Below are 14852 nucleotides of genomic sequence, written 5' to 3' on the forward strand. Positions count from 1 at the left end.
AACCAGTGGCTGCGGAGTCCCCCTTGTACCCACCACCAAAACATAGCACGTCACATTATGGAAGCACGAAGATGCACAAATAATACTTGATCCCACATAACCTTATTTCCGCAGGTTGCAGTCGTAATGTACAACATAGTTATGTCATATTAAGGTGTTGTAGACCAAAAGCAACTGTATCGTAAAACAGGCAGAGGGAGACTTCTATGACTGCATGACCTGCGTAGCTTCCACGGTGTTGCTAGCCAAGTATGAAATAGAGTATAATCAGTAATGCTGCTTACTCATTCAAGCCAATAAGAACACTCAGAAGGGCCACAACTCACTGTTTCCAATATCAATTCAATCTAGTTCAAGCAAGACAACACAAATTCTGTAATTATGTGCATGAACTTATTCAAATGAGTGTATTTGTTTCACTAACATTCGTTTAGCATGAACCATCCTTCTTTAAAAAATGTTTTCTGAGGAAGGCTACATGAACATAGTAATTATATTTGATTGTAATGTTCTAAATTGAGGGATGTGCAGTTGAGAGGTTCAACCACATCACAAGACCAAAGTCACCAAGCTTGTGTAGATGTTGCTTTTTAATTAAGTGTAATTGTTAAAGCAGAAAAAAAAAAGGATTGGCATGGCATGTTTGTGGCTCATTTTCATGAAATATGTGTGCACATTGCTCTTCATACATTACTGCAACATAGATTAATTATAGTGTAGAAAGTTGATTAGCATTACTTTTGTGAAAACATGACACAATGTAAATGCTGAATCATGCATCTAAATACTTAGCCTATATTGCTGGTAATAGATACATTACACAAATACAACACTTAATGTGATTCATAGCATGAAATGTGCTAAAAGGTACTTGAGCTACACAACATAGTGACATATAACAGCTGATACTGTAGCTGAGAACCACGTGAGCTTGAAACTTGTGCTGCCATACAGTCAAGTTGTGCTCCCTTCTCGCTTACACTTTCAGCTGCTCACATGACATTGCCCATTTTACTGGGTGTCTTTCGTAACCAACAGAATTTGGAAAAATGAGCTGTGGCATGTAGTAGAAAAACTGCTCATTGATCGTGATTACTCGAAAAGGCAGTCATTACCTGCACAAGAAAGCAAAATACGCGATTAACTAATTAACTAAATTTCACTAATAATTTTTACCCCATTACTTTAGTGCACATATTGCAATTTACGAATTGAAGCCACTGGTTTCAGAAGGCATATCCACTTGGAACAAATCTTGAAGCTAGCACTAGCTTTTAAATAAGCAGTGTCGAACTTGCAGCAAAAGTGCACTGTTCTTCCACTTACTTTTTTAACAAAATGCCTTTTTATGCGTTGAAGCTCGAAAATAACTGAATTGTCAATGCGTTTCGTTGCACATTTTGGTGGGAACATATCTTGAAGCTGATGCGGTCTTCTTGGGTGATCACTATCATGAGGCTTGGCAGCGAGCGCGTCCACGTATACGGCTGACAGCATTTCTGGCACTGTGCCAGACTCGCTATCTTCGCACATGCAAGTGCGCTGTCGGCCGTGTACTTCAACGAGTTCAGTGCCTTTTCTTGCAAAAAGCTCAAAAGTGAAACTATCTTCGAGACTGATCACCCTAGAATACCATCCCTGGTGTCATCCTCAGAACTCATTCCAAGTATATGTGACTAGGGGAACTCACCGGCTGCAATTTGTATGTTGCAGTATGTCCAAAAAGTACCTAGCTCAAAATTTGCAAAAATTTGGTAATTAGTTGATTTGCGTTTACATTTCTCATGAAAATAATGTCTGTCTTTTAGAGTAATCTAGCTCAAGAATTCTAATTGTCCTAATGCCATGGTCAATTTCATAAAGTTGTGTTAATGATAAAAAAATCTACATTATGTAACGCTGAGGAGAACAGCCTGTTGCTGCCCAAAAATGAAAAGGCAATGAAAGCAGGACTTGCTAAAGGCACAGAAGCCCGTGGTATCTTGATGCAGCAAGTATCTCAAGGTCTGTTATCAGTTCTTCTTGTCTGTTTTTCATGCTTTATTTTCTTGACTGTTGCTTTAATTTTTCAACAATTTATTTTTGTGCTCTTTGAAATACAGAGGCTTTGTGAAGCAGACCAGATGTGCATAATTATGTTAAGTGAATTCACTCCTAAACGCTACCACTGTAATGTCCTGAGTCACTGCCAGCCCTTCTAATAGCAATAATTTGCATGACACTAATCTAGATGCTTCAAGAAGCTAGCCAGTGGAGTCCCAAAGCTGTTTGTTTCAAACGAAGCACTCATGTGAATCGACGCCACCTGCGTAAAAAAACCAGGTCCAGGTAGCGTCAGAATTCACTTTTTTTTTAAGCAATTCAGCATCAACAGGATCATCTGTAGGCACTAGTCATCGATTCGGCTAGCGTTGTTCTTTTTGCTGCAAGCAAATGTGCTCGTGTGTGTTATACTAAGTGATTTTGGTTTTGTCACAGTCTGTAAGCGGCTGAGAAGGAGAAAAATTCATTGAGAGCAGTTATAACACTTTTGTGCATGTGTGCATGTAGTACTTTTAAATATTGTATTTCTTTATCCATGCATGGTGCTCTTTCACCATGGAAATTTATTGTTGAATTGTATGCTGCATCAATTTTTTAAATGCAACTATTAATGCCTGAATGTACAAATTTTCTTTCGAATGATGTAATCACGTACTTATGCTATCATGGAATACAGGCAAGGGCCTTCACAAGTTGCTGAAACTGTGGCTTCTTGCTCCTGTCCTTGCATTTTTTTTATTCTCCAAAGAGTGAGTGCTGAATAAAGGAATCTTAATGATCGAATTTGAAATAAGTGCCACATATTAGACATGTGCTTCCATTAGAAGCTAGAACGTGAACAAATGAACAGTCAAAAGAGCTCTGGGCACAGTGGATGATCTCACTGAGTGATTTATTAAACTTGCAATCTTGCAGATAAAAGGTGGTAAATGATTACTCAGGTGAGGCATTGACATTGAATATTGTTATCAGAGAAAACAAAAAACGAAGATCCTGTCTTCCTCCTGTGAAGCAGAACTGGCCACTCAATCATATGCTCCCTCGAGGTGCTGCATTCAAACTATCCAGAAACTACATCTGGTCAGCTAGACACACTGCCTTATTTGAAACGTATGAAATGTGCATTGCAAAGCTGGCTGGGAAATATGCACCAAGGTCATTGACACGTTCCTCTGAGAAACATGCACCAAGGTCATTGGCATGTTCCTCTTCTATATTGCAGAAGTGATGATGAAGACTCGCAGGTACCCTTGCACAACCTTGCTGAACAACTCAACTCCAAACAAGAGGATCAAGACGACAAGGTGAAGTTCAGTCATTCTTGCATGCCTCTGAAACTGACTGGAAATATTTCATTGACTTTAAGAAAACAATAGAGAGCAATGTTATGTCAATCTGTGTTGGTACATTACACCTCTGTGGTAGCAAAACAGCCACTCTTGCTGTGAAGGGAGGCTTGATAACCAAAAAAGATGCGATAATGAAAGGTAGTTGGCGGTGGTGCCTTGGCATTCCTACACGAACCCACTATGACATTATGAAGTTTGACATGTCTATTTTCATTTGGCTGATTGTCTGTAATGAAGTAGTGTGATGAATTTGAAATTTCTTGAGGTCACATTGGTGTACTGTTGGTGAGTTTCTGGTGTGAAATTTAATTGGAAAAGTTTGGTGTTTATTTTCTCCTCTAGAAATCAAACTACTACTGCTAAATACAGATAGGGAGCATGCAAAGAGACGGTGGCGCAGCCCTGGCGGCGCACTGTGGAGATGTCTCACTTGCTAGCTGTAGCAGACTATGGTAAGCAAGAGCAGCGTGCACGCTGTAAAGAAAGCTTTCACTGTGAACAAAACGTTTGCAAATGATTGTCCTAGTTTCATCCTAATAAGCACAATACCTTATTTATTTATTTATTTCAGTACCCTCAGGGCCCGAGGGCATTACAGAGGGGAGTGGGTTACATTCGAAGAAGTGGGAAACAAGAAACTGCAGTAAACTTATATAAAACTTAGCATAATTGAGGTTCACGGGGGAAAAAGGAGGAAAAAAAAATAAAGTTACATCAATACAATAAAGGAGATTAACAATAAATAGCGCACAGCACAAGGAGAGAAAACCAGCTGAACAAACAAAGCATAAATAAATATTTTGCAACAAAGAAATAAAACGAAATACATGACGCTCGAAGTAGTAATATGTGCCTACAAAACACAGAACACCCGTTTTAAAAAGATTGGTGTGGTAAAAAAAAATTGCGAAGAAAAATAAAAAAGCTGACAATGCTACAATTATGTTTATGATAACAGCAGGATTGTTAAAGCAGCTTTGAACTTAGCATTATCAGATATTTCGACGACGGACCGGGGAAGGTGATTCCAACTTGCTGACGTACTGGGGATGAATGAATTGAAAAAATGGTTGGTGTGGCATGACGGAATACCAACCTTATGACGATGGTCGATGCGGGCTGAAACGTAACACGAGGGGGTTATCAATTTATTCTTAAGAATGGGGTTGTCATGATATATCTTATGGAATAGGCAAAGACGCAATATTTTCCTACGTTGTGATAGCAAAGGTAATGATAAGCTTGTTTTCATAGTAGTGACGCTGGAGTTACGGTGATAATTGGAAAGAATAAAGCGAGCCGCCCGGTTCTGGACAGATTCAAGTTGATAGATGAGCGTCTCTTGACTGGGGTCCCAGACAGATGCAGCATATTCCAGTTTAGTACGAACTAACGATTTGTAAAGAAGTAATTTTACAGAACTAGAAGAAAGATAAAAATTGCGGCATATGTAGCCCAGCATGCGATTAGCGTTGTTGGTTATATGGTCAACATGCAACTGCCAAGATAGATTAGAAGAAATAAATACGCCTAGATATTTGTAGCAGGACACAGATTCAAGGTTACTAGTATTGAGAAGATATGAAGGCAGTGTGGTATTACGGCGAGAAACACGCACGTACTTGCATTTGTTAGTGTTTAGTCGAATAGTTCCGATTACTGTGGCGACTCAATAACAACTAAGCAAAGGTGTTGATGCCGCAGTTTATTTTTAACCACAGTCTGCTCAGCATTGTCCAGTTGCTTGCAGCTCGACCTTTCATTTAAATGATTAGGGGTGGGCCTCGTCATACGATCGTCTTCGACGAACTGCATTTCTGTTTTCTTTATCACGCATGTCAAGTTTTGGTACTGAGCTAAAATACGTAACTGCAATAAAAAAATACTTCAATACATGTTTTTGTATCCATGAGTTCAATATGTTGACCTTTAAAGCTGCTGCATTGAAATTTATGCCTGTTTATCAGCTACACTCTAAGAACAGTTGCACCCTTTGGGGTGCATTTTTGCCACACAGCAATAATCGTCATCTGTCTTGCTTGCGTTTCCTATCTTGAAAACTCTGCACTTGCTACTTTCCTGTCGAGAACGCTGTGTCACGCTGATAACGCTCTTGTCGTTCGTGACCGAGAAGGGCCGGGCGCACAGCGTTAAAGAAAGGAAAGCCGCGCAAGTCAGATGACGATTATTGTTCTGTGGCAAAAATACACCTCGAAGGGTGCAACTGTTTTTAGAGTGTATGCCCATGTTAACATTGACACTGTGTACTGTGCGTCACACAACCATTGTGATGCATGCTTTCTTTGCCCCTAGTTTGTTTCACTGCTGCGCAGACTTGCAGAAACCATAGGATAGCTTCACACCATTCGCAATTTAGAGTTCATGTTTTCAATCTATAGAAGCTTTGATATGCCTAAAGCTGGCACATAATATCAGTGCTCCCACTCCTGCGCCAAATGCGCCAGATTGCGCCATACGAGATTTCCTGCGCCATCCTGATAAAAATAGTCGATCTTGCGTCGAAGTGTGCCAAATTAGAGCCTGCACATTACGTGTGTGGCCACAGTGGCCTGCAGACGTGCGTAGCGCACATGATTAAAGCGGCTTCATAAATCGAACGGCAACCAATAATTCGGGCTCGATGGGGACCGCCTGGGAGTCAGAAATATCCAAATTTGCCAGAAAATAACTGAATTTATTCAGCCAGTGGCTAAAAAGGACATTATTCTCGGTTGACCACTTTCGGGGCTACGTACACTTTCGCGTCACTAGCGTCGGCGTCGGCATACTTGGTAGTGTGCCAGGAACACTATCATCTGTCGGCGTGTCCTGTGCTAGTCGCGCGAAATGTCGCGAAAATGAAAGTATCCCGGAAAGGGGATCGTCCAAAAATAAAGCGGAAGTTTGTCAACACGGTCCTGCACGCACGTACACTTGCCTACGACCTGGTCAGTCCATATCTCTACCATTGTTATGCTGTCGCCACAAAAAGACGAAAGTACAATTAATGCATGCACCGAATCTTCAAACTTTGGCAACAGGACTACGATTTTGTAGCGATGCCTTTTCCGCTGCCACTCCTTGTGCTTTGTCAGTGGTATAAGAGCGGTGCTCCGCCTGCGTTATATGGTATCAGCCGGCAGAGAACGGTGGACGATAAGGGCGGCATATAGAATCAAGCAGAATGCATCACTACAAAATCGCTGCGCAGGAGTCGACCGCGCTATCATAGCCGAATGACGGCGGGTGTTTTTTTTTTTCTTTTTTTGTAAATCACTGTCCTCATTGGCGGAGACATCAAGGGTGTAGTCGGCGCCACTTAAGCAACTTAAGTCGCTGCGACCGTGTTGCTAGTTAACACGTCAATTAATAAACGCTGGACGCGTGGAGCCAACCCGATTGCACTTCCGAATGGCTTGCCGGAGTTCGCTTGATGGTTTGGGTGCAGTCGGTGCTCGATTAACTAGACTTCGCTAGTTTCGGTTTCCAGGAGGTGTCGGCAAAATGGCCGACCACCGTGCTGTGGCGATGCCAGCGACGTATCAACGCCAAAATATTGGTATTTCCTCTCAGCTCAGTGGTCAAATTAGCAGGCAGTCATGCAGGCGGACTCCGAATTATATAGAATTTTGTACCTTAAGGTGTGTGAAATTTCGGTTGTACTTATACTTTAAATTTATGGGCCAGTGATGGTGTCTCAAATTAGTCCGAATAATCGAGCTTGTTTGAATTGCTGGTGTCGAAATAATCGGGCGACGTCAGTTGAGAATTGGCCAGTTGATGAACAGAGGCTTCAGCTTCACGAGGAAAAACAGACCGTTGAAGAGTACCTTGTGTCGTCTGAAGCAATGACTGAGCGTTACGAGGGGCTTATCAAGGCTGGCCTGGCTCAGAAAAGCATTGATGACGTTCAGTCTGGCCAGGTGTTTCTGACTGATGCTAGAGCCTTGCCGAAAACATACCAAACTTTCAGCTGTCAATGAAAAAATCATACGATGTAAAAGGCAACATCTGAGCAGCTTCACTCAACTTGCAATAAACTAATTATAGCACACTGTGTGAACAGGTTTGTTGTCTTCATTTAAAGGGAAAATCATGTATTTAGAGGCAAAGCAACATTGTTTTACAGCAAGCAAATACTTTCCGGAATAACGCTTGCCAATTTTAAGTGTTTGAAATAGCTTAGGACGTGTCCAGCAGCTGCGATTTATTAGCTCCAAAGTGCTCCGAAATCTGTATCTGGATGCTCTAAACTGCTCCAAAATTAAGATTTTGCTGCTCCAAAAATTGCTCCAAATCTCATTCATCAGTGGCACCACTGTAATATGACCTGATCGCAAGCAATCTACAGCCTGCTTTAGAAACACATTAAGGTGATATTGGAGTAGTGGGTGCTACCCCAGCTAGACGGAAACATTTGAGCATGTAAGCATGGTATATTTTGCTCCATGGTTGTTCGTTGTGATCGTTTGCAGCTCTTGAGGTTCATGCTTTGTGAGCACACTGTACCCATTGATTGTGTGTGTAACAGTCGTGAGCATAACAGTTGCGAGCGTGTATGAAAGGAATGCATAGCTTGTAAAGGCAGTGAACACATGGCCTCCAAGATGAAGGGGCATGCAGTAGCACACAAAATTAACACTGGAGCAAAGTATAAGACCGCGCTAGTTGGTGTACCATCTTGTTAAGCAGCACAAAATGAGACATAGGACTATCTTCATCTCACTTTTTAGTCCTTTGTCTCGTTTTGCGCTGTTTGCAAAGATTAACACTGGACTGGCTGTTTGCGGCACCAACACGGCATGCTGCCACACCCCCTGTAGGTGCCGCACTCCCAACTTATCAGCCCAATGTTTTTTTAAGCGTCCTATAAAAAGTGTTTAAAGGCACGGTGTGTGGTGTCTTTGGACACTATTGTGGAAAAAGTTAGTCACGGGCATATCTAACACCATTGATGGCCCGGAGGACGGCTGTATCCGAAAATGTGCTGATGAACCGTGCATGAGTCGCAGTGGCAGCGACTGTGGTGAGGACTAGATGGGCACCATGTGTGTGGTGTGCAAGCGTAAACTATTAATGCATTATGAAATCGAATGCATGCACTCTTTTGGTATAACGGGATTCATGGGGATTATGCACGGCTGGAAGAACTGGTTCGAAATGGCCTGCCTTTGTGCAAGGCCCACTCTTTGTCAAGATCGTGAAAGAAAGTGTGGCTTATGCATGAGTGCTTACGGTAATTCAAAATAAAGTTTCCAAAAAACATGTTGCCAGTCTTAATTGATTTAGTATGTATTGCTCTTTTCTTTCCCTTTAAAGGCTCTCGTTTTCATGAAAAACAATTTAAAACATACCTAGTGAGAGAATTATACATTTTTAAACATGAGCATTTCAATGGCATTCTTCTGTGTTGAAATTGTAAATGCTACAAAACTTATCAAAAAAAAATTTTTTTTTGTCACAGGTTGACTGTTCCTTGCAGACAGATGGCACAGGAAAGGTGATTTTTTTTTTACTTTTTATTACAATTTAATTCTCGCTCTTTGCCTTATTGCCATATTTATTCGATTACAAAGCAGTCATAATTAAAATGCAAGGGTGCAGTCGGGGGACTCGAGAAATAGAATAAGTATGCATACTAATATGAGGCAATATACGGTAGCCAGAGGATTATTTGGACTCGGCGGGGACTGCCGGAAATACCGAGGAATTGGAAGTCCCCAGAATACTTAGAATGATCGGTGCGAGTTACGTGCGAATTTTGCTTTGAGGTGCGACTTCACAACAGCGTGCATTTCATCTTATGATGTGGCTTCACAGCAGCGCACAACCCTATGCCGTGAAGCCACATCATTAGGCGAAATTTGCACTGCAGTGAAGTCACACTTCAGGGCAAAATTTGCAATAACTTGCATCCAACTTTTAAGTCTTAAATTTTTCGAATTCTTGGTGCAGGTTATATGTGCATAAATACGGTACTGCCTCACCTGCCTACAGTTTTGCGCTGCTGTCTGAAATCTGGGTTGTGGGAAATGTGGCACTGCTGTCACCATGTTAGAAAAGTAACTGAACTGAATCTGTCAGCCTTGCATATAAGGCAGGGTGTGACTTTGAGGCTAAGGAGTCTGGGGAATACCTCGTCTTATATTCAAATAAATACGTATATTGTATTTGTGAACTTCAAGATTGTCACATTTGTAACAAGGGTATTTCTTCCAGACTGATTGTTTTATGCAGACAGAAGATTCCACAAAGGTAGTGTGTGCATATTGTTCAGTTCATTCTGAATTAATCTGACGTCCTTGTACATCATGTGAGGCATTTTTGCCTGTAATAATGAGGTTTTTCTTATAATCCATAGATAACTTCGGAAGTGCCACCCGAGAAATCCATGGAGGTAAGAGCACGTTTTTTAGTCTGCTTTATTTTCTGTGATTTTTTTACAACCTGAGCTTTATTAGCGCCCTGGCTTAAAAGTATTTAGTAAGTACAGTCAGGAACAGTTACAGTTTTCATTCTGTCATCACTGGTTCATTTTTGTGCGAACGACAGTGCTAGTGAACTTGAGATATCATTTGTCATGTGCGATTAAACAAAAAAATGTCAGCACCTTTGTTGGTCCTTCTCGAAAAGCCTAGGACATGGAGAAACAACACTGTGAATTAGTGATTAAATTTTTGTTGTTTATTATGATAGTGAAATGTCTTCATCATCTTTCTGGGGTTTTACTTGCCAAAACCAGTTCTGATTACGAGGTACGCCGTAGTGGAGGGCTCCGGATTAATTTTGACCACCTGGGGTTCTTTAATGTGCACTACAACGCAAGCGCACGGGCATTTTTGCATTCCACCTCCATCTGAATGCGACTGCCGCGGCGGGGATTCGATCCCGCGACCTCGTGCTCAGCAGCGCAACGCCTTAGCTGACTGGGCCACCGCGGCGGGTGAAACGAAATGGGGAATGTCAGCAAGACACAGCAGAGGGTTGAGAGTTTTCTGTTTTTTAACTTGTGGGTTACCTTCTTTTGCTTATTTTATTTTAAAAACTATTTAGGCATGTCGAGGGGCTGTGTGTACATGATTGCTTTTACAGGTTGTCGTTGCAGTGCTGACTGAAGAATGTCCAAGGCTACAGGTAAACTAGTCCCTTGCATTTTGTGACTTATAAAATCACATGTAAGGCTCCCATATGCTAAGCTAAAGCACAGACTAAATAAAATTAGCATTACTTGCCACATTCACAAATGGGCTTCAACTCAAAGCACTTCTTGGCTCTATCAAATGTAAGACAGCACTGTCCTTTGACAGAAGCAGACTCGGCGCTTTAACCCTTTCACACACTGTGTGCACATGTATGCGCGCCACAATAGTGCGTCAAAAGCAAAGACTAATGAAATCGACAATCAACATGTGTTGCCTAAATCTCGGCTCTTCTGATTGGACCTTAGCTGCAAATTTGAATATGTATGCGAAGTATTTTAGTGAAAGCAGTTGGAAGGCAGATGAGTGGCCGTTTGCTGTCGGTGCGAGTGTGTCATCATTTAGCGGGTTCACTTTGAATGTTTCTAGTAATGTTTTACACCAGTTATATACTTCAAGCAGCTGGACAGGTTCTTTCCAAATGCATGCTGGACATGTAATAGTTGATCTTCTTAGATTAGATGTCCCTGTAGAGAGTTCCCGCAAAGTGTTCATGTATTGTAAACTTGCCTAAACATATTTTAGGATTAAAAATTTTTAATCTGGTCTGTTGCAGCATGCTTCAAATAATTCTGAATATGCCAAAAATGACAATAAAGCCGAATTTTCAGCAGGCAGAATTTATTGTTGCCTGAAGGAGTTCTCTACTACTTTTAGTGCTTGTTATGACACTGCTTAACATAACTACTGGCTGTTTTTTTTTTTCCTCCTTTTATTTTTTACTTTACACCTAAACATAACTGCAAGATTTGCGCACAAAGTGGAGGACAATAACATGTAACGAGACAGACACAAGCACAAACTTGATTTTTGTGTTTTCATAAGGATCCACACAAGACTGAATATGATCACAGGGTCACTGAGCCACCACCCCTTGTGGTGGCCACCCAGTGATGGCTCCGTGGCTCTGGCATTCTTGTGCTGAACATGAGGTTGCAGGTTCAATTCTCAACTTTGGCAGCTACAATTTATTATGGGCAAAATACGAAGACATTCGTAGCGTTACCACATTATTGCCAACAAGTCGGTTTCATGTTCCTGTCAACAGATCTCGGTTCTACACTAAACTGAGTGAAAAAAAAATGACAATAATCCAATTTCATGAATGTGTTTGCAAGAACATGAAAGGTTCTTCCAGTTTCATATTTCATACAGCATGACTGACTTAGGGTCCCCACACCTGGCGGTTCTTAATTCAAATGAAAATGTCTGTGCAGGCAATGACATAAGTCTCCTTTAAGCAGGAATGCAGTGGATGACTTCTTGCATTTGGCTCATGTGTTTATTTTTTCCTTTGTGTTTCCTTTTACCATCACTGCTTACATCTATTTGTTATAGAGATGTATGAATAACAGTGGAAAACCTGGCCCAGTCCCAAATTTCGCAATTAGCCGTGTAAACCAATTATGTTGATTGCCATTTTAAGCTAGCTCCTCCAACGCTAATTTATATGGCTGTTTTTAAAGTTGCAGGTATCCCTCTGTGTGCTAAACATGTATTTTATTTCACTTGTCTTAGGAGGGGAGAGCAGTCTAGTAATTGTAGGATGCCCTATCTTCTAATTATTATTTTTCCTCTTGCAATACTGCTCCAGTTTAACGAGCCCACCAAAGATGCTACGGAGTATGAGAGTGAATGTCCACCTGCTATGGGGGCAGAGAGTGAAGATTGCCTCTAACGACGAGGAAGGCTAAATGCGTCGATCTTATACGGTAAATGTGCCTGTTTTTTACATCATATAACTTAGGGATGGCCACATTTTATGCTTTTATGCTACCTCTGGTCACTTTCTTTCTTGTCCAACCTAGGAGTAGGTTCTAAAATGCCTTGCTTGCTATTCAGCTTCATCAGCATTCCTTTCTTCAAAAGTGTGGAGGCCACTTTACGGCCCACCTAGCCACAACTTTTCAGTTGGAATGGTTTGAAATTCACATGTTACACCTAAGAGCTTTATGTAACACTTTCTACATGTGCTGTTTCAATTATGCGCACTAAGCAGAGTCCTCTCTGTGCATGGAAGTAACATGGCAGATTAAAATATCATCTATCACATGTATTTGCACAATATCAGCCACTCTTGCAGAGCCTGGCTGATTTCACATGTACTTGTAGGTTTCAGCCAGCCAGAGTGATCTGGCCAGTCTTGCAGGCTTTTGCTAAACATGTTCACTAGCAGTAGTCGGGTAACAGAGCAAACAAAAAAAAGCCTTGCAATACTGACTGAGCCAGCATTCAGACCCAGAGCACCTGTTTCTGAGGCCAGTGTTCTGCAGCTGACTAGGCTACGAGTCTTTTCCTGATGACAGGTCATAACATGGCCGTGATCTCAGTAGTGCCAGCATATATATTCAGATAAGCTGCTGCCACATTCAAATAAGATGCGTCCATGAAATAGAAGGATGTCCTAGAATGAGGAGCAACAATAAACTGAGGATAATTTTTTTTTTAAACACAGTTGTATTGAGAGATACGGTGGTGAGAGATCAGAGGAGGAGGAAATGGCCGAATGACAGAAGCTAGGCATTTCATTGCACTGGCATAGGTGATGATAAATGCAGTAAGCATCATCGCTCTACATTGATGCTGCAATGAATAGGTTGTGTTTATGCCTACTTCCAGGCGCAAGATGTATAGTTATTGGGGCCTTCAGCATAATGCAGTTTCAAGAATTCTTGTACCTTTATTCATTACAAGGCTACACTACGCCATTTAGAATCCTTCATCTTTTCTAAATTGTGGCAATTTATTTACTGGGCCCAAATTAAAACTCTGCTCTTGTGAAGTTCTTGAGTCAAACTTTTTTATTACAAATATGAGAGATTTCATTTAAGTTGCTTCAAGGTTAGTCCTGTGGAAGCGCTTTCACATACATGGTTGATTTGTTCAGATAGTGTAGACCGCTTATTACGTAAGTCGCCGGAGTCGCGAATATCTGCACTACCAGCGGTACCGCACCATAACGAAAACAATGATTTGCAAGCCCTGCACGTTTCCAAAACATGTAGACCAAGCATGTAGACACGCTTTGTACTATTGCGCGCACATCGCGATTGTGTTTTCGCCAGTGAGCTGGCGAAAACATAATCGCAATGTAGCCGGTGCTCTTCAAGCTCGACAGCTTTGCACCGAGTCAAAACAAAACAACTGTTTGCTGCAACCGCTGCAGAAAAAACCGTGACCGCTATCGACGTCATTATGAACGACGACTTTGCAGTGCTGAAGGCACACGCCCGACGCACACACCGAGTTTGGACGAATTAACTACCATTATGCCTAAGGCCAAGCTTTCGAAAAAAAAAACTACCATTCGCTGCAACACCTGCAGTCGAAACCGCAGTCGCTATCTATGCGATCATCGATGGTGACTACGCAGTTTTTTAGGCACGCGACCGACGCGCGTACCGAGTGAAAACGTAACTACTGTTCGCCGCAACCGCTGCTGAGAAAATCGCGGCCGCTATCGACGCCATCGTGGATGACGAGTAGGCAGTTACGAAAGCCTGCAGCCAACGTGGTGTTATGCGTGGCGGTAAACGCAAGAATACAGGCTTTAAAGACACAAATAGGCTCGAAGCATTCCGGCGTTGCTGTCATTCACGTACGATTTCAACTGATGGCTGTGGCGATGCGGACTCCCCCGCTTCGTTTTGGTTGGACGCTGGCGCCGTTCTTGCTCTTTTGCATCGCACATTTGTGGCGCTCCTCGCTCACCGAGCTCCAAAAGTAGTCCGAATTAACAGATGTGCGGCCAAATAAGTCTGAATTAACGAGAGTTTGATTGAATTGAATAATGTATACGCCGGCCTGGAGCACGCATCTTGTTGAGAAGCGTGCTCGCTACCGCCCTTGTCGTCGAGATTTTCCCGCGGAAGCCGCATTATAACTGGTATTTCGTCTCACGCGGCTGCACTGTAAGCGGTATGCGTATACATGGAGTTCTATGGGAGGGTAAACGGGAGTCGGAAAAGGCCGCGTTGTAGCCAGTTCTGCACTAGAAACAGTTACGTTGTGAGTGGTCTATACTGTATATCGCACCTAGCCTTGCAGTAAAGCTTACAGCTTCTAGTTGGTCAGCTTCATTTGCCAGTGTATGTTACCACAGTGCAAACTGTACAGATGACACGAGTTGTATGAGCAGGGCAGGTGCACTACTTGAACACTTGTCAGCTGCAATCTTCACCATCTTGAAAATGATCCAGCTGCAGTCAAACCTTGTTAATACGTAGCTGGCCGGGAACAACATTTAGGTACGCACTAAACG

General features: G+C 42.1%; 1 protein-coding gene across 15 annotated transcripts in view; it reads left to right on the plus strand.

Moving 5' to 3' along the window:
• The window catches only part of LOC119464432 (uncharacterized), a 74154-nt gene that overhangs the window by 3582 nt on the left and 55720 nt on the right, over positions 1-14852 (plus strand). For 3 of the 15 annotated variants that reach the window (XM_049656067.1, XM_049656065.1, XM_049656066.1), the window contains exon 2: positions 3266-3347. In XM_049656067.1, the coding sequence (XP_049512024.1) occupies positions 3266-3347 (82 nt within the window). Of the gene's footprint in view, positions 1-3265; positions 3348-3734; positions 3845-8856; positions 8893-9611; positions 9655-9753; positions 9800-10484; positions 10527-12185; positions 12305-14852 lie in introns of those variants that run through there. The other 12 variants (XM_049656068.1, XM_037725399.2, XM_037725402.2 and 9 more) reach the window with 12 other exon arrangements.

The sequence above is a fragment of the Dermacentor silvarum genome, chromosome 9 (assembly GCF_013339745.2).
Source record: "Dermacentor silvarum isolate Dsil-2018 chromosome 9, BIME_Dsil_1.4, whole genome shotgun sequence".
NCBI lineage: Eukaryota > Metazoa > Arthropoda > Arachnida > Ixodida > Ixodidae > Dermacentor > Dermacentor silvarum.